The 24,783-nt window shown below is 39.4% G+C and overlaps 1 protein-coding gene across 1 annotated transcript in view; it reads right to left on the bottom strand.

Annotated features, from left to right (window-relative positions):
• Positions 1–5,239: 5,239 nt before the first annotated feature.
• The window catches only part of LOC127376337 (GDNF family receptor alpha-2), a 46,429-nt gene continuing 26,885 nt past the window's right edge, over positions 5,240–24,783 (bottom strand). The window contains exons 5-8 of the mRNA XM_051423112.1: positions 16,645–16,757; positions 15,450–15,590; positions 12,229–12,371; positions 5,240–7,861 (exon numbers count right to left, since the gene is read on the bottom strand). Coding sequence (XP_051279072.1) covers positions 7,724–7,861; positions 12,229–12,371; positions 15,450–15,590; positions 16,645–16,757 — 535 coding nt within the window. The 3' untranslated portion in view covers positions 5,240–7,723. The remainder of the gene's footprint in view (positions 7,862–12,228; positions 12,372–15,449; positions 15,591–16,644; positions 16,758–24,783) is intronic.

Consider the following 24,783-nt stretch of genomic DNA (forward strand, 5'->3'; position numbering starts at 1 on the left):
CCAAAACCTACTAATAGCACATATTAAACTACTAATAAAAGGTATCTTGTTCCAATTAATACACAATTTACCTTCTACCTTCTTTTTCTTCTTACTATTAGTTCAAACTAATAACACTTTCTAATTAAATATGAAACAAAACTAGCCTGTCCTTGTAATGCTGGCACCAATGTTTTTACCACTCGTCACATTGGCGCCGCCACCTTCAACTGCTGTTAGTGAGCGATTGTCTGTGGTCCTGGCTCCTTTCACGACAGCAACCTTCCATTCTTTTCAAAAGTACTAGAAAGAGTTTTGTCTCAGCAACTTTCTGCACTCTAAATTAACAAGGATCTGTTTGAATCTTTACTGTCTGCTTTCAGGGCCTGTCATTCCATTGAAACTGCACTTACCAAAGTGGTAAATGACATTTTATTTAGTATTGGCTCAAATTCCACCTTGGTTCTTCTATTACTGAATCGCAGTGCAGCATTTGTTACCATAGACCACGGCATACTCCTGGACTGGCACAAAAGCTTATTTTGCATCTCTGGCCTGGCTCTAGCTTGGTTAAAGTCCTACCCATCAGAAATAACATGTGTTTCCGATAATAATGCATCAGTATTTACCAATGTAAAACATGGAGCACCTTAGGGCTCTGTTGTTGGCCCTTTGCTGTTCCCTCTATATATTTCACCTCTTGGCCAAATTATATGCAGATATAATCTATCAGAAATGTTGTCATCGTATTTTTTATATAGTATGATTTTCTGCTGTGCACATGCAACATTTGCTGTTCGTACTTAGAGATGAATCCCTGCTCTTTGGCTCTTCCTGAGGTCTCTTCCAATTTTTCTTCCCTGTTAAAGGGGATTTTGAGGGAGTTTTTCTTCACTCAATTAAAGGGTCTAAGGACAGAGGGTGACGTATGCTGTACAGATTGTAAAACCTCCTGAGGAATATTCTGATTTGTGCTTTTGGGCTATACAAATAAAATATGACTTGATTTGACACAGTTTCTTAGACTTTGATTAAAATATTCCTCAGGAATGACATGAACAGACATGACAAACATATTTCAACAATAAAAGGTTTTTCAGGCTTGATATTATATAATGTTCAAAAAACAACAATTAAAAAACACTGCAAATGTGTCATTTATATTGATAAAATATGTCTTGTGATAGAGAAAATTCAGGAAAAAATATTTTGTACTTTGTATATTTGTGTAAAGCCACCACTTGGGTTGCATGAATGCATGGTATCGAAGTTCACATTTTTCAATTACCTCTGGCTGCCATCTGGAACCGCCACCACCACTTAGGTGTTGCTTTGGCCAACCTTTCTTTTATTTAATGTGTGTTTGAAAAATACATTTAATGGAAGCATATGTTGAAATTCTAAAATGCAACCCGAATGTTATAATAAGTGAGACTGTGTCATTTAGAACTTTTTGTCATGTTAGCTAAAATAGCAAAGTTAATCTAATGAGAGCTTCCCATGTTGCATGATTAAAACTTGGTGGATTTGCCCTTTTTATTTCTAGTGTCAGGTATTATTATTCCTTCTCCGACAGTTGCAAATAATATGCAAAATTGTACGCAAACTTAAGAGAAAAGAAACTGGTGGCATAACCAATACCATGTTACTGTGATGTTCTGGGTTTAAATCAAACAGATCGGCTTTCACATTTCTCTCTCTTATGTTTCACATCTCTGTCTTCTCTGATTTATCTAAGAAAGGCAAAAATTCTTCATGACAACAACAGGCGAGCACTGCAGTCCATCTGAGAAAGCTAGATTCACTGGTGTTGCCTCTGTCTCTCCATAATCACTTTAATTCCCTACAACAGGCATTAATATCAATGCAAATTGATCAACCAGGAAGGATTTCTCACAGTATAGTAAAATATTAACACCTTAGGTGGAACAAATGAAAGCACAAAGAAAATAATTTGGCTTACTGCTCGTGACAAAAATATCTAAAAAAATTGTTGCTGGTATTAAAGTAACCTTTAGTATCACAAGGATATATACTACACACAACATATGAGCAGTCCATTACTTTGAATTTATTTGTCTGCTGCTTTTTCTTTTCTCATTTTCCCCCTGTGATTTATTTTCACACTGTATCACAGAGCTAAGAATGCATTCTGTGGCTGGGATTCTTCTGCCCCTGCATTGAAAGAACTATCATTCTTAGCCCATATCACAGTGGTTTCGAGAGTCATTAGTGCATGCCATACATATTTATCAAGAATCAACACATCCAGGCTGCGTATCAAACTTGATAAACAAGAGTTTATATCAAACATCCAGTTCTGTCAAGCGTGAAAGTGATATATTTTCAAGCACATCTGTAACTATTACCAAACATTTTACTGGCAGATCTATTTCGGCTGTCAGCAGGCAGCCTACTATACTTTTCTCTTGCATGATGACACAAGCCACATTAACAACTTATTACGAGCGTTTACATCAGTTCCTGCAGTAATCGCTAAACAAAGACCATAATACACACTGTGAACTCCACAGTAGCAGATGTATCACACACTTCTCAGACAAAACTCATTGGCACCTTACCTAACACAGGGTAAGGGTTCCAATTGCATCAGCAACAAACTGCTGTGGAGACGAGAAGAAGAGAGCCCCACAAAAACAGGTGGGTGAGCACAGAAAGGAATGATGGGATGGCAATGGGAGCCGTCTGTGATTGGAGCATTCCTAGCCCCAGTAAACCTTTCTTCTCTCTCCGCCATGTGCAGAGTGTTGATAAGAGACATCATCCCACTGACTCATTAATCAACTGTGAAATGTACAGCTACCTGCCGCTTTCTTATTCCCGTGCCCCCAAAACCCCTCCGCTTCTCCTCTTTTACCCGTCTGTATAGAGAAGAAACAAACTGGACTCCACAAGGATTCCTTTTGAAAAAAAAAAAAAAAAATGCTTTCCTAGCAAATTTGCTGTTTCAAGATTCTTTACTCCTTCCCAATCATATCCGCATGCACACAGCCTTGTGTACACATGTGTTCACACGCAGAGACGAGCGTGAACACAAACTTGGTGCTTTAACACTGGAATGCAAGGACACGAGGGCAAAAGAAGTGCCCACAACTCTGCAACTAGTTTGCACTTCTGCAGCTGAGCACTCTGTTCTACACACACAGACACACATTGATTAGATTTCTGTCTCAGTAGCTTAAATTATGGTTGTGCAGACAGATAACCATATCATTTTAGCTTTACATCTAACAACCAAACCCAGCTGCCACCGTTTACTTTTTACCCCTATGAAAGTTTTTTATTTAGCCTCTTCTTAAGCTGTCCCATTGCTGCACTCCTGCACCTGTAATATCACCCATTAAATCCCTGTGTGTTCTGTAGGTCTCCTGCATGTACATTCTCTTAAGCTGTGTAAGAACTGCTGATGTCCTGTCTTTTTCACCCCAAACTCAGACCCACTCTTGGGAGGGTAAAATAGAGAGAGGGCAGGTTTAGAATTTTGATCAGTTTATTTGCATTTTCTACATGTCAAAATCCTTAATTTATCTGCCAGTTTTGATCGCCTTTATGGGAAGCTGACTATATAATCGTAATTATCGCACTGCGTCATCAATTTTTCTGAAAAGTAAGCAACAAACTGATCAAATCAAAGTTTGATTAATAGGCAGGGAGCTATAGGCAGCATTGTTCTGGTGACAGCTGCGTAAACAGGGAGCCCAGAGAGCTTTCAACTGTAAATTTTCTGATTGAGCAGACTGTAAAATATACACAGCAGGGCAGAAGTTCACTTTCATGTTGCATTTATGGAACAGAATATACTACTAACAGGTAAACGCTATAATTTACATTTATGGCATGCTGCAGAGGCATTTTGCTCCACATAGATTGAAAGCCAAAAAAACATTTTATGGTTGAACATGAAGTGTCAGTCAGTGACTTCTCACAGTATATAACCCAGAAACAACATCAGACTCCTGTTATCATCCAGGCACAAATGCTGCAGTCTGTTTGCATTTTACCATGTCCCAGTAATAATCCTGCTGTAGACGCTACTGAGCTGTAAATTATTCAAGCACAATGTAAAATACATAGAGGTGTAAATGACTACAAGTAAAGAAGGGCCAAACTGTCAAACTGGACAAACACATCTCGCCATAGTGAGCTCAAATTTACTATATTTTAAATTTAATATGAGAATGCAAACATAGAAAAATAATATGGTTTTCATGCTATAAAAAGGACCCATGTCTGTGTTGGAGAAACAATCTTGAGCACTGGGTTGTGTCTGTGATTGGGTCTGCGCTATATTATGGCTGTATTGCATTATGGACTACTGGGGCTGCTGTAGAATTGGCAGCTCTGCTTCATCTTTGATGGATTTCTAGCTCAGAAATTGTTTAATGTTGATGTAAGATGCTTTTTGATTCTCAAACACTGAGACTGACTTTTGCTGTTGATGTCGTAGACCTATTTTAGATAGATGATTAGATAGATCTGTTTAAGTTGAACTGTTTGCAAACCTATTTGCTATTTTTTACAACAATATTTGCAAATCATGTATTCTATACCATGAGAGTAATTTAGAGCAGCATGTAAACTTTAACAAGGCTGCATTATAATTCAAAAGGGCTGCAGCATTGCCAGTAACAATATCTGATGAAAAAAAAAATGCTTGAGATGGGTTGTAGATAGAAAGCACAAATTATGTAATCTGTGTCATTTTATCTTTTAAAATACTTGGTTGGTTGTTTGAAATGATGACTGATGTTACAAATGTGTGATTATTTGCTGTAAGCCTGGTGAAAAATCTCTAAAATGGAACTGCCTGTACTTTTTACCTCGAAGAGTAACCATATCTTTTGACATCCAAAATGATAACAAGGCTGAGCCAAAACATCAAACACGATGTCACTGTTAAAATGTGTTGAATGTGGAGCTCAGGATGAAAAATTATATATATTATATTCAAGTGTCTGACATTTTATATTCTCAGAAGCCCAGAGCAGTAAACCCACCAGTTTAGGTAATGACTATAATTTCTCCCAGACCTGACCACAGTGTATATGGTGCAACCACAGTTAGCAATAACATATTGAGCAGAGTTTAATTTGACATCTGTTCCCGTGACAGATTGTAAACCTTTTTCTAAATCAGCCAGTAACATAAAGCTGTTTGGTTCAGTAGCATGCATTTATGTGGCAGAGCGCTAGACTTGATGTGCCGCCTGAAGACATAAACATTTTGGTGGAAACACTGATTGTGCATCAGTCAACATTTATTCACTGCAAGGAAAAAAAATACGTATGCATAAACATACAAAAATACATCTTTCATTGGCAAACATGCCAATGGAAGTTTGAGTATTTTCTCAGCATGTCAGAGGCTGTATATGTTGAAAAGAAAAGGAATGCACCATGGCTAAAACAATATTCTTATTCTTGTTTAAATACAGTGATATATTGGCTAAAATAAAGTTCCAACACTATTCAGTTTGTTTGTTCTTGTTTGCAAATATACTGTAATACAGAATAAATATAATACATTAGTCCTCTCAATAGTGGACACTGCTGATTGGCTGAAGACATCAGCTCCTCTAGTTTTAAGCAGTGAAATCTACCCACTGGAGACTTTCCAGTTGTAATGCTGCAATGTGAATGACTTCAGAGAGTTTTTAATGTGACACTCACATGTCGAAATGTTACGGTCGCTGTCCACACTGGCCCTGATGAGATTTCTTTCTAGAGTTACTCCAACACAGGGGACAAAATCCACAGTCCTTACAGCAAATAGCTTTCTCAATATATATGAGGCCTTTCAGTATTGAAAGGACTCGAAAATATGTGAACCAATTCTTTATGACGTAAATTTGGTATAAAGTTAGTATAAAACTGCCGCCTTCTTGCTGGGATATAGATGGAAGATCGATACCACTCTCACTTCTGTTTGCTAAATAAGCCAGTAGCCAGTTAGCTTAGCGCAAAGAATACAAACAAAGGTCTGTCCAAAGGTAAATACTTAATTTGGCACCTTTGGGTGCTGGTAGTCATATTTTTTTACCTTTGGACAGGGCCAAGCTAGCTGTTTCCCTGTTTATGCTAGCTAACCGGCTGCTGGCGCTAGCTTCATATTTAGTGTACAGACATGACAAGGGTATCAATCTTTGCATCTAACTCTTGGCAAGAGAGTGAAAGAAAATGTCTTTTCTAAAATGTTGAATTATTCCTTTAAGTTATTACATTTTTACAACGTTTTGTTAAGTTACATTTTAAAGTTGCAGCTTAATACAAACTTTGGACAAAAAAGGACATGTTCAAATTGTTTTCAGTAAATAGATATGGTCGTATATATGTGAATTGAGGCCTACAGTATGGGGTCTGTAAAATATTCTATGAAAGGAGGAACAATAGAGTTAAAAGGCTGGGTCACAGACACTCTCCAAAACTGGTGGATGTCCTTACCCTCCAAAAACCTGCCGTTAATTACACTATGCATCATAACCTCTGCTCTCTGAGGGGATAGAGCAAACTCCCACACTGGCAATTTAAACTGCTCCTTATGAACTACTTTTCTCCTGCATGTAAACATAGACGCATACACATTGTAATAATTGTCCACACACACTCAGTGAACACAGCATGATACTCACACACAGGTTATGGCTTTCCAAGCAGTTTGAGCTCGTTTAATCTCATCCCTGTAGACATTCTTTATGATCAAACCTTTATAGACAAATATAAACGCAGATAATGAAGGCCTTCCATTAGTACCAATACTCAAAACAGAGCCATCTTAGGTTAACAGTTATGTCCATTCAAGGTACTGAAGATATAATTCGGTTGAATGAAAGAAATTTTATATACATGACAGAATTATACACATGTGCAGGTGGACGTATGGCGTACACCCACAGTTATCAACAACAACATCTCAAATGACCAAAGAACCATTAACTGGTAATGTTGCCGTATTTAGTTCTTTTCACAGCCTGCTGAAAAAGTTTACTGTAGCGCCCAAATGAAAGAGCTGTACTGTAAATTGATTATGGTCACGGATACTATACCAACACTTAGAACACTGAGTAGGCTTTACAGTTTAGAGTTTACACTTGTGTTGAAGAGACAGAATGTGATCATCCCCCATCCCCGCCCCTAAATTTGTGGTCTGTTCATCCAAGAGAAGATTAAGTCGAGAACCAATTCAAGACAAAAAAAGTGTGACTGATAGCAGAAATGTCTCTTTCTCTCTCTCTTTTTGCCTGTACTCTACCCATTTATCTCTTGCTCATTCCTTTTCTCTCTGCAACAATTTCTTTACTGTCAATCCTGTCTTCTTTTAATTATGTTGTTCATTCCCTCTCTCCCTCCTTTGGTGAGAAAAGTGCAGAAGTCTTTAACATGATCAGCTTCAGGCCTCCAGGTTTTTGTGTCTCAGTCAGAGGGAGATTCATTCCCAGAGAATGGCTTTCATGGTTTCTCCTACCAAGGGTCCTTTTTAAAGCCATGTGCTTCATCACATTGGTCCGCCCTAACAATACATCAAATGAACAACAAATTCACGATAGTAAAATTTCAATATTTTCCACCTCTTTCTTCTTCTTTTTGTTTTTTTCTTCTTTCATAAATGCCATTTACGTCAACTGCCTGGAGATTCAGCCTTCTTAATATCAGTCTCAGAAATAACACCTTCTGCTTTTGGGATCAGCTTGTGGGTGGATGACCTCTTTTTTCTCCTCCTGGCGCTTCTATAAGGCATGCTGGGCCAGGACCAGAGCCAAAGCCAGGCCGGGAACTAGAGCCCAGACATTGGCACACAGACAGGCAGAGTGATCCTCTGGCAGGCCCCCGGTTTTGTCCAGGCCACCGTCTCTTGGTTCAGGATACTGGTCAGATAGAGGGACACACAGAGGGAGAGAGATGTGTAAAGGTTAGACATGACTCAGTCACTCGTGCTGAGGAAGGTAAGACAGGACAGGATCAGAGCTGAGGAGAAGAAGAGAGAGCAGGAGTCAGAAAGTCAGAGCAAGAGTAAGAAATGACATGTATCCATGGCAGACCCACTTTGGCACGAACATTAAGTGTTTGATCCACCAAATGTTTTGATATGTGAAGTATATTTCAAGCCCCTGCTGCTTAGTATGCTCTCTGCTTCTTAAACAAGTTGGCAACAAAGGAAAGCTTCTTGTGATGACTTTTTCTTTAAAAAAAACACTTTTAGGTTGTTCCAGCAAGTCTCTAAACGTTTTTTAAAGCTATCATTACAGACTTTATTTACAAGAAAAACATGCTACAAAGCCAAACACACACTACAGAAGCCAACAGCAGCTGTGGATTTCTTTCAATATTTCATAAGGCATAAATTACAGCAAGTAGAGGCCGAACAAAACACTTGCAAGACCCCTTGTATGCAGTTTGACTGCACAATCAAAACATTACAAGGTTTATTCTTACCCTCAAGAGAAAATAAACGTATGTACAACGTGTAAACTGAGAGAAAGCCATGTAGTTTACTACACCGTTCACATAATGGCAGAGAGCAGTGGGAACACATCAGACCAGATATTAAACTCTATGGCCTGCAGTTCCACTGTTATATCCACACTACAATGGCCTTATTATGTGCTTTTCCATAAAATTGTTAGCATTTTGAATACTTTTTCAATTTTCTGGGATTCTTGTAACACAAAGCATAACCATTTGCCTCCAAGTTAAAGCAGTCTCACTCAATTTGCGGAGGCACCATTTTCAGTCCAGCACAGCAATACAGAGGCACATCATAAGGAACATGAAACATTTTCTCCTCCACCACCTCCTCCTCCTCCTCCTCCTCCTCCTCCTCCTCCTCGCCAGCACCACCACCACCACCATACCCTCAACTCATCTTCACCAATGTAACCTTTGCAGAGATTGCACTTTGGTCCATTTTCCTGTACACAGAAAAAACATCTACTCAGATGTTATCTACAAGCACCTCATCTTCCAACAGAACAAGGCAACATATAAATGAGAAAATAAATAATGAAACAGAAAATGGTGTTGAATTATATTAACAGGACAGGCATATTTTTTCCTGTAACAGGAAAAGGGAAAGAGGGAGAGTGAGAGAGAGAAAGGTTGGGTATCCAAAATAGCTGCAGTTATCACAGTACCTGGGCTTGTGCATACTCAACGCTGTACAAAGAAATGGTTAAAAGACAGTTGCCAAAAAAAAGGGGGGGGGGAAGCTATGGGTAGCTTGACAATGCACCAAACACATCCGCGACTAAAAGCCAATTAATTAGCAAGGGCAGTGATGTGTGGCAGCAGCCTGTTGACATGAGTCCAGATCTTTTGCTACAGCCAATATCCACACATACACTCAAGCTCATGAGAACGTACGCACACACATAAACACAAGGCTAAAAGCACAAACACATGCATTAGCCATGACGGAATACAGACAATGTCAAAACGCATTGACATTTACTCATGCTTTAAGACATGTACAGAGAGATAGAGAGGGGATAGGAAACATCCATAAGCATTTATTTAAATTGTTGATAAGAATATATTCCACTTGCCATTGAACAGGTTACTACAAATGTAGACAGCGAGTGATTTTCTTTATAATCAGCTTATTGTCAAATCGCGTGCAATCGTGTTGCATCTCCTGAGGCTAGCTATCGAGTAACCCCGAGTTACGTAGTTTGTGTCCTCAATCAATTCTATTCAATTGAGCTGAAAATCAACACAGGACAGTGTTACATGAGAACACAGACAACACCAGCTTCCCAAAGGCTACAAGGTTGGAGAGGGGCTTTGCACATACAGAGGTTGGCTTATATTATATTGAAAATGAACCTTGAAATGCAATAAAAATTAACAGTTCAACTTTAACATTTCCTTCAATATTCAGTTAAATGAGGACATTAAAATTCAAATAAGGAATACAATTATAAGACACACAGAATCGATCTAATGTGTGAGACCCACACAAACCCTGGGAATATAGCAAAAATAACACTGGGGCCATATAATTTCCCTCATCAAACTTTACAGAATCATGTTAATATACGGGGAAATTATTGTTTTTATCTATGTAAACAAAGCAACTTGTGATGGCCACCCCCCTGACTTACAAGACACACAGGACCATGCTTCAGCCCACATGTTTACTCACTGAGCATGGGATAAAGCCCACGACCACTGGCTGTGACATTTTGAATAATTATGAATCTAAATTAGCTGAAAATACACTGTACACTATAAGAGAGCAGCATGACTGACATGAACAGGCTTAGTCACAGACCACAGATTCTCATATACTCACTCTTCTCTAACTGTGCTTCATATTATAGGTTATTCTTTGGTGTCGCAGTTTGTCACCATCGATTCATTACAAACCTAGTGTATTCTGTTAGCCAGACTTTTACACATGTGTACATGCACGTGTGTGTGGTACTATGGGGCCCGTGCTGGCTATTGTAAGATTTACAGCCTTGGACAGTCAGTCTTCTGCCAAGAGGACTCAAACCATAACATCACTCCCCCAATTTATCTGCCAGGGAAGTTTGACAAGTTTTAATTGCCAGGCATAGTTGTCTGAGTACGCAGGGCCGCCCAAAATGTCCCTACCAGCTCCCTCTCTAATTATAAACTTCCTGCTTGAGTAATCACACGTCTTATTGTTTCCTAATTACCATTTTTACAATAAATTAAACACCACGCTGCAGTGAGACAGGCACAGAGCGGTGCATCAATACTGACATACACACACAGAACCTTTGGAGAGAGCAATTCCACCATTCATTCCCTTCCCGCCATCCTCTCTCTCTCTTTCTCTCTCTCTCCAGCACCTTTTCCAAACATACACACTGTTATTGTTATCGCTGGTGCTTGTTCATTAATTCTCTTCTTTGCACCATTTTTAAGGTTTTAATTTGCTGTCTTCACAACAATGAGGATTTCTGCGTAAAGGACAATACTGCATGACTCGGGTGCAGTGTGACCATTTAATGGCTGTGAAAGCCCCTGGAATTACTCAAAATAGATGTCTAATGGGAGTCATTCATTCAGCACGCAAATTTGCATTCATAAACACTGCACACTGCTTGGATTTTGTGTATATCTGTTATAGTCACTGAAAACAGACATTAACAATCACATCAACAGCAGCAGCAGCAACAGCTGCAGCGGGTTTTACAAAGTACAGTTTTATATTACAGTGTCTAATACAGAAGGGATTGGTAACTAGGTCTCCTGCAAAGGTGAAAAACATCATTAGTCTTACACCAGAAGGCTGCACGGCACATCTAAAGTACATCTGTAAAACCGCACAATATTTCATTGTGAAAACTAATCAAACTCAACAGCTAGATAAAAAAAAGACTAGAAAGAAACCTTCTCATTGGCCCAAAGTGCAGTGAAATATTTCTGTCCTGTTCAAAAGAGACAGAGAGGAGAGGGAGTCTTTGGCGGACAATATGGTTCTGTCATTTTCACATTTTATTTGAAGAGAAAATGAAGTACAGTTCTATTAAAAGACAAACACACGTGCATTCTTGCAGCACAGCAAAGAGTGATGTTTTTTTGCTCCAGACGGTGAACTCAGTTATAGCTGAGTTGACTGCAGTCTTCAGAGTAGACGGCATTCAGCAGAGAACAGGCCCTGGGCCAGTATTTTAGAACCTCTAATCCAGATTAAAACCCCCACCTCCCATTTCTTTCACTATTTCATTGTGTGAGAGAGAAATATAATATTTCAACCAAATGTCATCATCTTGGGTGTAGCATGAACTGTCTTATCATAAAGTGTCTGTTCTGATGTGCCAATTGCTTTAACGAGCATAGAGATTGAATGTGATGTGAATGTGAATGGTGCAGTGTTTTAAGCTTCATGATTTCGTCGCTGTACAAAATCCTCCTTCCATGTACGGAGTGGAGGAGTATTTTGTGGTTCTTTTTGCAATTGGTCCATTTTGACAAATGTATGCAAAGAAGTTGCACGAAACTACTGGAAACGTGTGGATTTGTGTATGCATGGATGTATTTGTACTGCATGTATTGTAACAGAAAATTATTTCTCTTTAAATTTCACATAATGAGGCGACCTATAGATGATATGATAGACTCCAGGATTAATACCCTTGATTCAAAATGCAACCTGATTGACAAGCAGTAAATAATGACTCTGCAGCATTACATTTTACATATAAATTACATAAAATTTGTAATATCCCAAGCAATGAAACAATTCAGGAAAACCTATTACCTTTGAGATGATGACAAAGGGAGGTTCTGAGGTGCCAGCTGACCAATCCGACCCCATCTTCGCCGTTGCTGAGGGAGCTGGGACAGACACATTTTTGTTCTGCATGTTGTCTATCCCATAACCGAAGGCCTGTATGGCATTTCCTGCAGGGACAGAGATATAAAGTCATTTATTTTCTGACTGCCATCCCAGCACAGACCCAGCAAGCAGACAGACAGCTCTAAGTCAACTTCTTGGTCCCATGCCCAATCTTTAGCAACCGAGGGAATGAGGCAAGGCGGAGTGGGATTGAGAAAGGATGGAGTAAAAAGAGTATAGTGAGCTAGTCTTTTTGCTTTGTCAGTAAGCTTGAAAGTTGTGCGCCAAACTAATCAATAACAGCAATCACAGGTTTGTTTGTAAAATCAAGTCACTGGGGAGGATTTTACTGTCAAAATACAAAATACAAATACAGCCTCGTGTTTAATATATTAAGCTATGCCTTTTGAATGCCTAACATGTTTATGCTATCAATTTAGCAAGTAATTATCCTTGTATAAGGAATCCTGTGGAGACACAATGGACACATTTATCACATACAAACAACTTTGGTTCATGTCCTCAGCTCATTACAAAAACCCTTTTATGTTGCAACAGCCGTTCTCAAATTGCAACAAGCTGACCAAATAGTAGCACTTGAGATGATGAACCCCAATTTGTTTGCCAGCAGTTGTACACTCAGAAATGGGATCTTTTAAAAGTAGCAAATCAATCAGCTCGAAATGAGTGCTTTCCTGCAGATGTACTGTAGGCATGTGTGTAATTTTGTGTCTAAGTGTATGTGTGAGCCTCTGCAAAAATGTGATAAATCCCTGTTCAGTCAGCTTTTCAGCTAGATATGGTAAAATAGGGGCTGAGTACCTTTTCACTGCTCATCCGTTTAAAACACGAGGCTTGTTTCTCTTTGTTCAGCCGGAGAGAAGGCAAGGCATGTAATTGCTTGGCAACCACCTCCATTATAAGGTCAGTATGCAGAGATGACTTTGAATAGATTTATGTGACTGATCAAATTCAAAACATTCCCAAACAAAAGAGAAATGGCATTTCCCCACCACCACACAAAGGACAAATAGGATAGTTAGTAGTGGAACACGTTGGCATAATCGGATGGACACACACACAGTGCTTAGTACTCCTGATGCATGGCCCCATAGACGTGTCTGTTACATCCACCTACACAGTGTTGCACACACACTCACAGAACTATACATACTGTATAGCAAAACACACACAAAGGCACACACATACACCTGCACACTTAACACATACAAAAGCAGCCTTCATGTTTCTTATTCTGTTCGACACTGGTGATTTGGGCTCCTGCAGGAAAAAATAACAGCACAGAGAGGAGCAGAGCTCACCAGTGAAGTCTAACAACTTTAATGCTAGCTGTTAAGAGCTAGGGAAGTACTGCTGTGATGTTACGCATCGCGTTTGTCAGGGCCGGTTATAGCAAGCAATCCCCCTACAGATGCTGTAAGATATAGGGATAAAGTCATAAATCAAACTAGTTGGCTGGAGGGCCTCCACGCAGGATGTTTTACTGCACCCAAATGTTCCACTGAGTGATTAAGCTCATTGCCAATAGCAATTCAATTTTTTAATGACTCTGTATAAGTTTTCCTTTAACCCCTGGGCATAGCATGCATTGGCCTACCTGCAGGGACAGATGGAGTAAGAGATAAGGGAGACAAGAACAAGAGGAACAGAGTCAGAAAATGGGAGGGGGATCAGGGTTCAGATTATGTTTGGACTCTAATTATAAGATCATTTTAGCTGGAATGTTTTCTGTTGGCCTCCACACTGAATAAATATTAATACTAGTCTTCTGTTTTTTTGCTTGATCTTGTGAGAAGACAGTGGAGAGGAGAGTGTGGATAATATATGATTTGTGTATCAAATGGTTTTCAATTGCAATGTGCTCTGGTTTGTCAATCAATGTAAAAAATGATTTAAACAGTGAAAGTGGAAACACAGGGTTGAGATTGCGGGGTTGATGAGGGTCGAGAATATATACATATACATATACTCTGTATATATGTAGTACTGTATACTGAGTGTATTTTTGTGTATATTCTCCTCTCTGGTGTGTCGAAGTTTATCGCCTGTTCCCCTTGACTGCAGAGAGGAGATGCTGCATTTTGTGTTATTTTTCAAGACGCCTCCTCAGCTCCCAGCCTCATCCCTCATCCTGCACACTCAGCTAAAATGGTACCCCAGCAATCTATTGAAATGGTCTGAAAGCATTATCCACACAATGGAACATGTTAAAGGCAATGGTGTCTTGTAGCACTGATGACACGGCTCGCTCCGCCATAGCAAGGAAGGAGCTCACTGTATTTTACTTCTCAGTGAAAAAGCACAAGGATGTTTTAAGTAACCACTCTGTCGTGCTGCGCCCTGTGTGTTATGCATTAGATGTACAGATGATATGTATTTTAGCTTCTGCTATTATTTCATTTGTGCTGGATCTGTTCCTTTTCATGACATTTTTCTCCCGTAAGGGATAAGCCCTTTAACGCTCTCAGATTGAATGTGAAAATTACATGCAAATGGTTTCTTTTGTATTAAAGTCTGGGCAGATCTTGCCCAAAGGAGGGATGAGAAATGATAAGAAATGACTTTCTGAGAAACTAAGAACATTTAATTCCAAGTTAATCAGCGGGCAGAGGGGTGTCCATGGATAAATTGTATCAAACTATGTAGTAGACAAATTTTCATTAAGACTTCAAGAAGTTCCATCCTTCCATTAATCCATAAATATTTTCATTTAATCCTTCCAGCTTTATTTCCTCTAAATTATTTATACATTTCTTTATTTAAATTTTTATAAATTAAGGTTTAAATTAACTTAATTTTCTTTTGACATTTTAATACCTGGATGTCTGAAGAGTATCCAGACCCCCCTCCCCCCTCACACCACCTCTTTATTTCCACAACAACATCACATCTACAGTCATCTCACTGGAAAGCTCTAAGACATTGAAAAACAGAATCTGACATGAAACCATTAAAGTTGCATTAGATCAAAGTTCATGGCTCACTCTTACTCTTTCTTGACAGCAAGAGTAACTACAGCCACATGCGCTTATGGTCTTATCAATATTACATGACTGTTTCCTATCACTTACAAAACACATTTCAGATGCATGCAGAGTAGTACAGTAAAGAGAGTGGCTCACTTAGGCATGTGTTATCGGTGAAGTAGTGCAGGAAGTTCATACATTCCTCTTCTTGATTTCCACTGCCCTTACAGGTGCACCATGGGGAGACGGTCCAGTTGGAGAAGCTGCTGTCGACATAGTTGGGAGTCATGTCTGTCCCTGTAAGGGGCATCCACACACAAACACAGACACAAACACACACATACATACATACATTAGGACAAACAGTTATGGGTCACTAATGGACAATAATGGACTACAGTTATTGTAAATAGTGTATAAAATGGACAACAAGATGTTAGTCATAGGAATAGGTTTGCACTGTTTGAGTTTATGGGAAGGTGAAGCATTCTGTAATGCTTTATTTTAGATTTAAAGAGGCCATTATGTTATGAATATTTTGCAAAGTAGGTGCTTTAGGAAGTGTCTGTTTGAATATAGCACTGCTGTACCAAAACATTTTACTTTTCAAATATCTGTCTGTGTCTGTGCTTTCAGCTGGAGTCAGGGGTGTTAGATGCACTTTGTGTAGCATTTTCCAGAGAAATCCAGGAAGCAGCATGGCATATTAGCACTTCACACTGCACGATTTATGACACGTGGGGCGGGGAAGCATTGACTGATACCAAAATATGGACACTTCAGTAACCAATATGGAGAAAAAAAAGTTATCTAATGTAAATTTGCATTTGAAAGTCTGTGAAGCCGCCGCAACATCACCATGGTGCTGTTATCAAACTTTGACAGGGATTGAAAAATATGCATGTACTAGTCCGTACACATTGTTTGAGCAACATTTACTATGAGCAAACAGATGGCCATCAAGAGTTTTAATTAAGTAAACGCTCTCTCTGTGCCTCTACTCCCTAATTGCTTCTAGTAGTGAAATGATGTCCAGTGTGCTGGGGGAGATATCAGGCCAGGAGGGAACAAACTGAGAGTGTCACTCCTCTGCCTGCTCATCATGATGAAAGTGAAGGTAAAGTAAACTGATGTTGTGCTGTCTATAACAATCACTCTCTATCTCACCATCTGAAATTAGAGAAAAATACTGTGGCATTCTGAGGTAAATGTGCATTTATGTACATCTCCCATCATTCCACTCCAGCTTTTTCTCACACACACACACACACACACACACACACACACACACACACAAACAAACATGCTCTCACTCCATCACCGTGTCACCCACAGCCCTGGCTGTACTGACCGATGAGCCTTGCGTAGGAGGCCAAACAGGCTTGGTGATTGTCTTGGTTGGGACAGGTGCTCACTGTGTTCGGAGTCACCCAGCAGTTCACCATGTAATCAGCCAGCCTTGACCTGCATAACAAACATGAATCACAGCACAAACATAGAAAGAGAGGCAGGGGCTCAGTCATAAGCACATGACAGATGAGCATACATACACATACAAAAAAATCAAAGCACAGGGCCTAATTTTTTTGGCACAATTTTTTACTCTTCAGCAGCTGCCAATTGTGTCCAACATCAAACTGGGAAAGTATGTGCTACATCTGTTTCCGGGCTGCTACAACAGGTGTCCTGAATAGCAACCAGGTCTCACTCACGCCTCGGTGCCAAGCTATGCACTCTCTTCACGGCATGCAACATAAACCCAGTAGTTGTGCATTTGTGTGCGCATGAGAAAGATATCATATGTCCCTTTTGGCCATTGCTTCCATGCTTATACCGGACATCTCGGCTAAATCCCAAACTCACTTTCCCCACAAACCAAGGGAACTGATAAAAATAGTATGTTTTGTTTCGGTGTGTGTTTGTGATAAGAGCTTTAAGTCTGTGGAGGCCCCCAGGGTGGCATTGCTAATCCACTTAAGTAGGTTTATTGGGAGTAGCGTGTGCAAAGTTGCTCTGTCTGTACTGTTCACATCACAGCTGCCCAGTAAGTGAATCACAATCCAATGCACATTTCTTCCTCTTGCTTTCTCTCTGTCTCTCTCTCACTGCCATGACTCACTCATTCTGACCCAGCCTGACCACTTTTTTCAGCCTTAAGTTCAAAGGTACTGTAACGTACCTCAGGCTGTCTTGTCCTTAGTTTACACAAGCGAGCATACACACATGCATGCATGCATACATACACATACACACACACACACACACACACACACACACACACACACACACACACACACACACACACACACACACAAACCCAGAAACAGCTTTAGTAAGGGCAGTTTTTTTTTCGTTCTGGTATTCAGTTGGTTGCAAATTCTTGGGAAACTCAGTATCTGATAAACAGCAACTGACTTGACTCATTTAAAAGGTGTTATTCACTTCAGTTCTCAGTGTGTTATATAGTCATTTGTTATGGTGTTTTTTAAAGGGTAATATGGGAGGGATTTTTAATAGCAATACATCATTGTCAGATTAATTGTGACACATTTTAATTACCATGAAGAAATGAATCGAGTGCCAGCCTTAATCTCAAGCCAGTGCTGTTGGTACTGCTTGTTTCTCACAATTATAGGGATTGTTCAACATTCTGTTAATACCCTTATTGGCTTTGTTGCAGAAGGATAGGAAAAGATACCACTTACGTCTGTAAGATATGTTGCTTGAGCCAAGAGATGGTTAGCTTAGCATAGCACGAAGCCTGGAAACATTGGAAAACAGCTAGCCATATTCTAATATAATGTGTTAATACTGTAATTATGCTTTAGAGGTGCTGGTATTGCAGATCGTTTTGAACCTTTGGACAGAGTCATGCTAGCTATTACCAGTCGTTAAGCTAAGCTAAGCTAACTATCTTGTGGATTTATTTTTTATTTAAAGAACAGACATGAGAGTGATATTGGCTCTCAGCTCATATTTTGCTGTGCAGCCTATGTAGACAAGGTGCAAAAAAGTTACCTTAATGTGCCTTGAGAGCAGCTCTTTGCTGATGTCACTTCCCAAAAATTCAATTCACACAAGTAAAAATGTGCAAGGTATTTATTACCTGGTGATGATTGCATTCAGGTAGGTAACTATGGCAATGTTTCAAAATGGATGTGATAATAATCACCTCCTGGAAAAAAGCTAAAGATATAGCACCTTTGAATATAGTTTTCTCACAGAATAAGTGAATAAGTAACTTAATATGTGAAAATAGGTAAATTAATTTTCAGGATTCATTACAACCTATTATCTATTTATTTATACTGTATATAGTGATAAACTTTAACAGATGCATCTACAGCATTGTATTCCTGCACTAAGCATGAGATTCATATTAAAAAAACAACAACAAAGTGCTGATGGTGCACCCCACTGCAGGCCACAGTAGCCTAAACAGCTGGAATGTTAATGTCACAGACATTTACATACTGCCTTGTCTTTAAATATGCATTGCAGCTGTATCACTTATTATAAGTTCTACAGTGGTGCTACTTGATCACTTATTCATCAATTTGTGCCTTTTTCATAAGGTTCTAAGTAATTGGATTAGATGAGATGCATTGTAATGATACTGGGCTTCTACCTGCTTGTTTATCTGCAAACATAAAAATGTATTGCTTTTGGCAGGAGGGACATTGTCATTCAGGAAACTCAGAGGAGGGTATGTGGCCGTAATACAGTCAGAGAGAGAGAGTCCGTCTGTTGTTACAATGAGTTAAAAACAAATGTGCTTACTGTTATGCTGCATCTCAACTGTGCGAATAAGGAGAGTGGAGACAAGCAGATTTGGCTACGGGGTGATGAGGTTACAATCTCTGTCTCTGTCTCCCTGCCTGTCTGTGTCTCTCTCTCTCTCTCTCTCTCTGCCTTTCACCACAGCAGAGATGCAGCCAGTGTGGTGTGATGGGCTTGGGCCTCCAGCAGCAAACCCCACTCAGACTCACTTCATTACTCCAACTCCATCTCCAGCCGCCCTCCTATCAAATCACCCGGAGAGCCTCTCAATGTGACATGCTGCTAACATCACATCTAAAGCCATGCTTCAGAAAACGCGACGTATATAGTTGCTCTACCATGGCTGCAAAGACTGATATGGATGCACACACACGCAAACACACACACACACACACACACACACACACACACACACACACACACACACACACACACACACACACACACACACTCAAATCGTGATACACAGGACATAAAACGTTAATTCATACAAAAAAAGAACACCCAAAAACAAACCTATCCCTCTCCACACCTGTCCTCCTCACTCAAAGCCCTCTCTCATCCATTCCTGTTCTGAGTGAAAAAAGGCACTTGTACCCACAATCACACCACAGATGATAAAAAAGATACAACAGACAGAGGGGAGAAAGAGCAACTCTATTGTGCCTATACAAAGCAACCTTTAGAACCACATTTTCCATTTTTCCCATTTCTCATGGGCAAAGCGTCTTTAACTTTTATACTAGTAAAGAATGTGAACGTCTGATTTCTGTGGCAACAGCAAAGACCACTGAAGATTAAAGAAACTGAACAAGCGCTGTGTTTCTTTTTAGATGCAGAGCTCTTTCAGACAATGATGGCTTAAAAACAGTAATTTAAAGTTTAGAGAGGTGTCCTGAGTGTTCAGACAATGGTGTTCCAACACCGGGATGCAGCAAATTTCATGGCTTCCACGGGCTTTCCATTATACCTCGGCGAAGCGCCACTCGCTGCTGAAATTACAGGCTGTCTAGCTCAACAGAGTTTTATGGTCATTTCAGCCACTCAGCCCCCAGGGAAGTGGCAGGGGAGCCCCCACAGAGGTAGACTTCTTTCAACCAACCTGACACTTTAAACACAGTGATTCGGCTGAGCACTGAGTGCCTGTCCATCCAGCTTGGCAGTAATAGAAAACTAATGGCTTTTTATATGGATTCTTATTCCTATCACTTGATGCCCGTGACAAACAATGTGACTCAAATCAGATGAGTGTCAGTCTTGGAAACCATTTCTTCATGAAGGAGGAAGGGCAGGTAAAAAAAAAAAAAGGCTATCAGACTCTAAAGTCGTCTAATAGCTTCCTTTCTACATTAAAGCAACAGTCTATAGAGAGTTCTATCTGGTTTAGAGACTTCCTCTCTGTGCTCTATCTACAAATATGAGTTCTTCTGCGGATGATCATTTCTGTTTAATGTGAAATTATGGCTTTTCACTCTTATCACTTCCCTCAGTCTTCAGCCTAGAGAGGCTTAGAAACCATATCTCTCGTGCATCTACAGAAAGCGTAACAATAACCATGAAACAATAGTGGCCAACATAATGGCATTTACAAGAAGCAAATGAGTAAAACAAAAGATGTTTCTCATTGCTCTGCTTTTTTTCCCCTTTCTTCCCCTTTCTGTCATGTTGCTCCGACCTTATCTTTCCTCTCCTTTCCTGCCCTCTCATTAATGTCCTGTTGTCACTGTCGTATAAACTGATTGTCATTGCAGCCTCAAGTGCTCATGTACAAACTCACAGAGAGGGAACTTGACCCTAGTTCAATCAATAGGACACAACAGCCCTGTGTGTCCCTTGCCAGTTGATTTTAAATACCAAAGAAAACATCAAGGCTTGGGAAAACTGAGATTTGACTATTATTATTTTTCACTGTATGCCCTTAATTTGTTTCTATTATAATATAATATAATATAATATAATATAATATAATATAATATAATATAACAACTATTACATACAATATTGAGTTTGATTACATTACTTAACAAGTCTGTATATTGTATTATTATGAGGGCAATTTTCACTACTATATTTGAGTTGAACAGACTTAAATATATACATTTTTGCCTGGACCACACTCCCTTATCAGCATTGCAGCACTTTGCCAGCTTCTAATTAGCTTATTAATTCAACTTGTCTGGGCATGATCAGAGCTGCTTTAAAAGTCCAGTGTGTAACATTTAGGAGGATCTATTGGTAGATATTGAATATAATAGTCATAGGTATGTTTACATTAGTGCATATTCACATGAAAATAATAATCTTTACCTCAGAATGAGCTGTTTTCCATCTACAGGGGGAAGCGCCATGTTTCTACAGTAGGCCAGAATGTACAAACCAAACACTGGCTCTATATAGGGCCTTTCGCATTTTATCTTTTCACCGCTGCCACAGAAAAAAAATAATTTGACATGCTTTCTGTACAAGCCTGATGAACAGTTTCGCTGGTCAACTGTTGACTGCTGCAATAGACATTGGTTTCAGGTGGGTGAATTTATCTAGTTGTTGTTGTTGGGGGTTCCGTTAACGTCAATCAATTAATGTTGCGAAATGTGAGGCTTACTCTTTATTCTCTGCCTTTCAGAGAAACATCAGCTGACCAGTCTCACAGAGACTTCTGGTTGGTTTTGTGTTTCCTTCAAGAGTAGCTCTGTGAGTAGTTTTAATTTAATTTAGTTTGTAAGCTAGCATTCAGTGACTCCTGTCAGACTGTGCAAACAAATCATTGTTCACTAGTAAAATGTGAGTACTACTTCCGCATTTTAATATTTTCAATATTATGTTCTTTCTTTCTTGTTTCTCACATGCTGTTAGGATATTGATAATTAGTACGCCTTCAAAGACATTCCTGTTGAAGTCCTCTGCCTTCAGGAAAATGTGAAACCTGAAAACCTGTCTGGAAGGCAGTATTGTCATAGATGAACTGAGGAACCCACCTCAGGCAATGTGCCTCCTGTCAGGCCCAATTTATGAACTTCAATTTATGAACTGAACTGCGTTTTATCTTTATTCAACAGGCGATGCTGAGACTGGGTAGAAGAGGACACACAAAAAATCCAAATCTAAAAAGCCTAAAGCTACTGAGTGTAGAGTTGATCTGCCATGACCAAATGTATAAACATATTGTTTTAGGATGGAAGTAGTACAAATGGTCAAACAATGTGTGTTTTAGCGAATGGGTACCAAAACCAGGCGAGCAGGCAACCAAACCATCCTCAACAGCCACTAGACAGGATAACTAGGTTAGCATGCTAACTTCAGTAGATATCTCTGCAACGCAATACACAGATGTCTTTGACATAATGCCAAAACTATTATTTGTTCACATTCTGTTGATAATTTTAGTTAATTTTTTTTTCACGTTTTAATTTGTTTCTTACATATTACACCTTTAAATCAATGAACAACACAAAATTAAACTGGAAAATCTAGTCACTGTAACTTAAAATGCTTGAATTGAGTTGAATAGTCCAAAAAAGCTGATTTCACTGCAAACCATAAATACAAATAATTTTACTTTTATTGTTTTATTGTTATTTCCAGGCTATTAGCATTCAAATCAGTTTCATTCACACTAATTTGTTTCCGATTTGTTACTGATTACTTTTTTGAGGGCAATCACTTGCCTCTAATTTTTGAAGTAAAGTCAACTTGTCAGGGTGTACAGTGTAGCAATACAGCACTGACCTTGTGGGTGGAGTGCTATGAATATATTTTGATTTAAAGGGCATAATATCAGTCAGAATATTATTTTTTCTTTCCACTAAAAGTCACTCTTTAGTGTCATATGATTTGGTGGGTTGCAGTGACATTCATCTCCTGCTTTCCCCCCTAACTTTCTGCTGGTGACCCTGAGACACTCTCTTTGTTGCTCTGGTCAGAGGTGATTGTCCATTTTACCTGCAGCCATTTTCTCTTGAATGTGTCTGGACAGAGGCCTGCCTTTTTTGGCAGCACTGTACACATTGGGATTCCCAGTCAATATTCTAAAAGGGCAATGTGGACAGATGGCATTCATTCAGAACACAAGGCAGTTTAGCTTAGCTGTCACATGACACAACCTTTTCGCCCCCTTACTCAGCAGAGAATTGAAACCAACAAAAACTGTCTGGTGACACAACCTCCCCTGCATTAATGAGCAGAAAATCCAAAGTTAAAAAAACAAGCAACAATCTGAACTTACATTTTCATTTAATTAACCCACTTTGTGTTTTATTTTGAGCACTTACTTATGCATGATTGCAATTTTCTTTGTTTGGTGACCAGAAAATTGGCTTGCAATGCAGAGTTTCTTTTACATTCTCACTTTCTCTGGCTCTCTGCTTCTGTCTACACCACCCGCTGCAGATGTCTTACAACCCCCTACTGAATGTTATGTCATTGGGATGAATGCTAAATCAAGCGTGCCACACACAAAACCCAGTACTGTCTGTTTGGTAAGGGGTGAGTAGATTATTCAAGGTTATCTGAACTCCCTAAATACTCCCCGAACAAGGCAAACAGCCATCTCACAGACAAAGTGTACACATCAAACAAATGGATGAGCTGTCCCTGAAAAGATTACAGAGTTAGCAGTACACTGCAGAACAGTTATTGCCAGTAATTAAATAGCTACTAGTCACATATCAAACAATTCTGTGGGATAAGTTTAAAAGACAGGTATAGGCTGCAGTTATCAGTGAGTACAAAGAGAAGTTCAGAGTAAGAATGATTAAGAGTGAAAGAGCAGGCCCTAATTGACACATTCAAAACCACACATTGACCATTCTGTAGATAAGTCTAAAGTCCTATTGATAATGTTTGCATTAATAATAGATACGGTACCACTGGAGGAGGAGATTGTGAAGGAAAGGATGAGGCCTAGTCAGTAATGACTGTAGTTTCCGCTATACCATGTTCCCTTAGAGATTACGGTTAGGAAATTAAATGGGCATATACTAATCCACATATTGGAATTAAATGCACAACTCTTTCTTTCCAGCTCCTTCCCTATCCGTCTCATTACTTCTCTTCCTCTCTCTCTCTCTTTCGCTTTCCTCTCACCTCCTTCTAATGTGTGGTCAGAAGGCTGACAACGTTTCCACTGAGGCTGAGGTCTGATTAAAGCCGCACACTGCAGCAAACTGTACTATGAATGAGGAAAAGGTCACCAATTGACACATGCTGTGCTTGCAAAACCAGAGCTTTACACTGTCAAAAAAAAGGCACCTCCATTTGATTGCTTGTATGGTAACCAGGAAGACAGAAACAGTCTTGGTATTACCTTGAGCACTGACTTTTAAAGGCAGGTAGGGTAAATCTGTTGTATGTGTATATGCTTTTATACTTTTGTCATTGTGACTATTTTGAATTTGAGACTTTTGTGGAAAGTGAGGACAGTTTGGCCAGTGCTTGCTTCTTCAACAGGGTGTTATATGTAGGAATAAAATTAGATTTATGTTTAAATCTGTGCTAATAAGTCAATAATATCTTTGGCATGAAGTTGTTGTAGGTATCGCTTGTTCACACATACACATTTTAAGTAGCAGGCTGTCTGTTGCCCCTCACAAGTCTATAGCCTCGGGCGTATTTGACTTAAGCATGTAATTTACATACTCAGCTCCAATTATGTGTCTGTTGCCACTATACCCACACACAATGAAGTAGTTCATTTTAGAAATCTGTTTCCACA

This window comes from Dicentrarchus labrax, unplaced genomic scaffold (genome assembly GCF_905237075.1).
Source record: "Dicentrarchus labrax unplaced genomic scaffold, dlabrax2021, whole genome shotgun sequence".
NCBI lineage: Eukaryota > Metazoa > Chordata > Actinopteri > Moronidae > Dicentrarchus > Dicentrarchus labrax.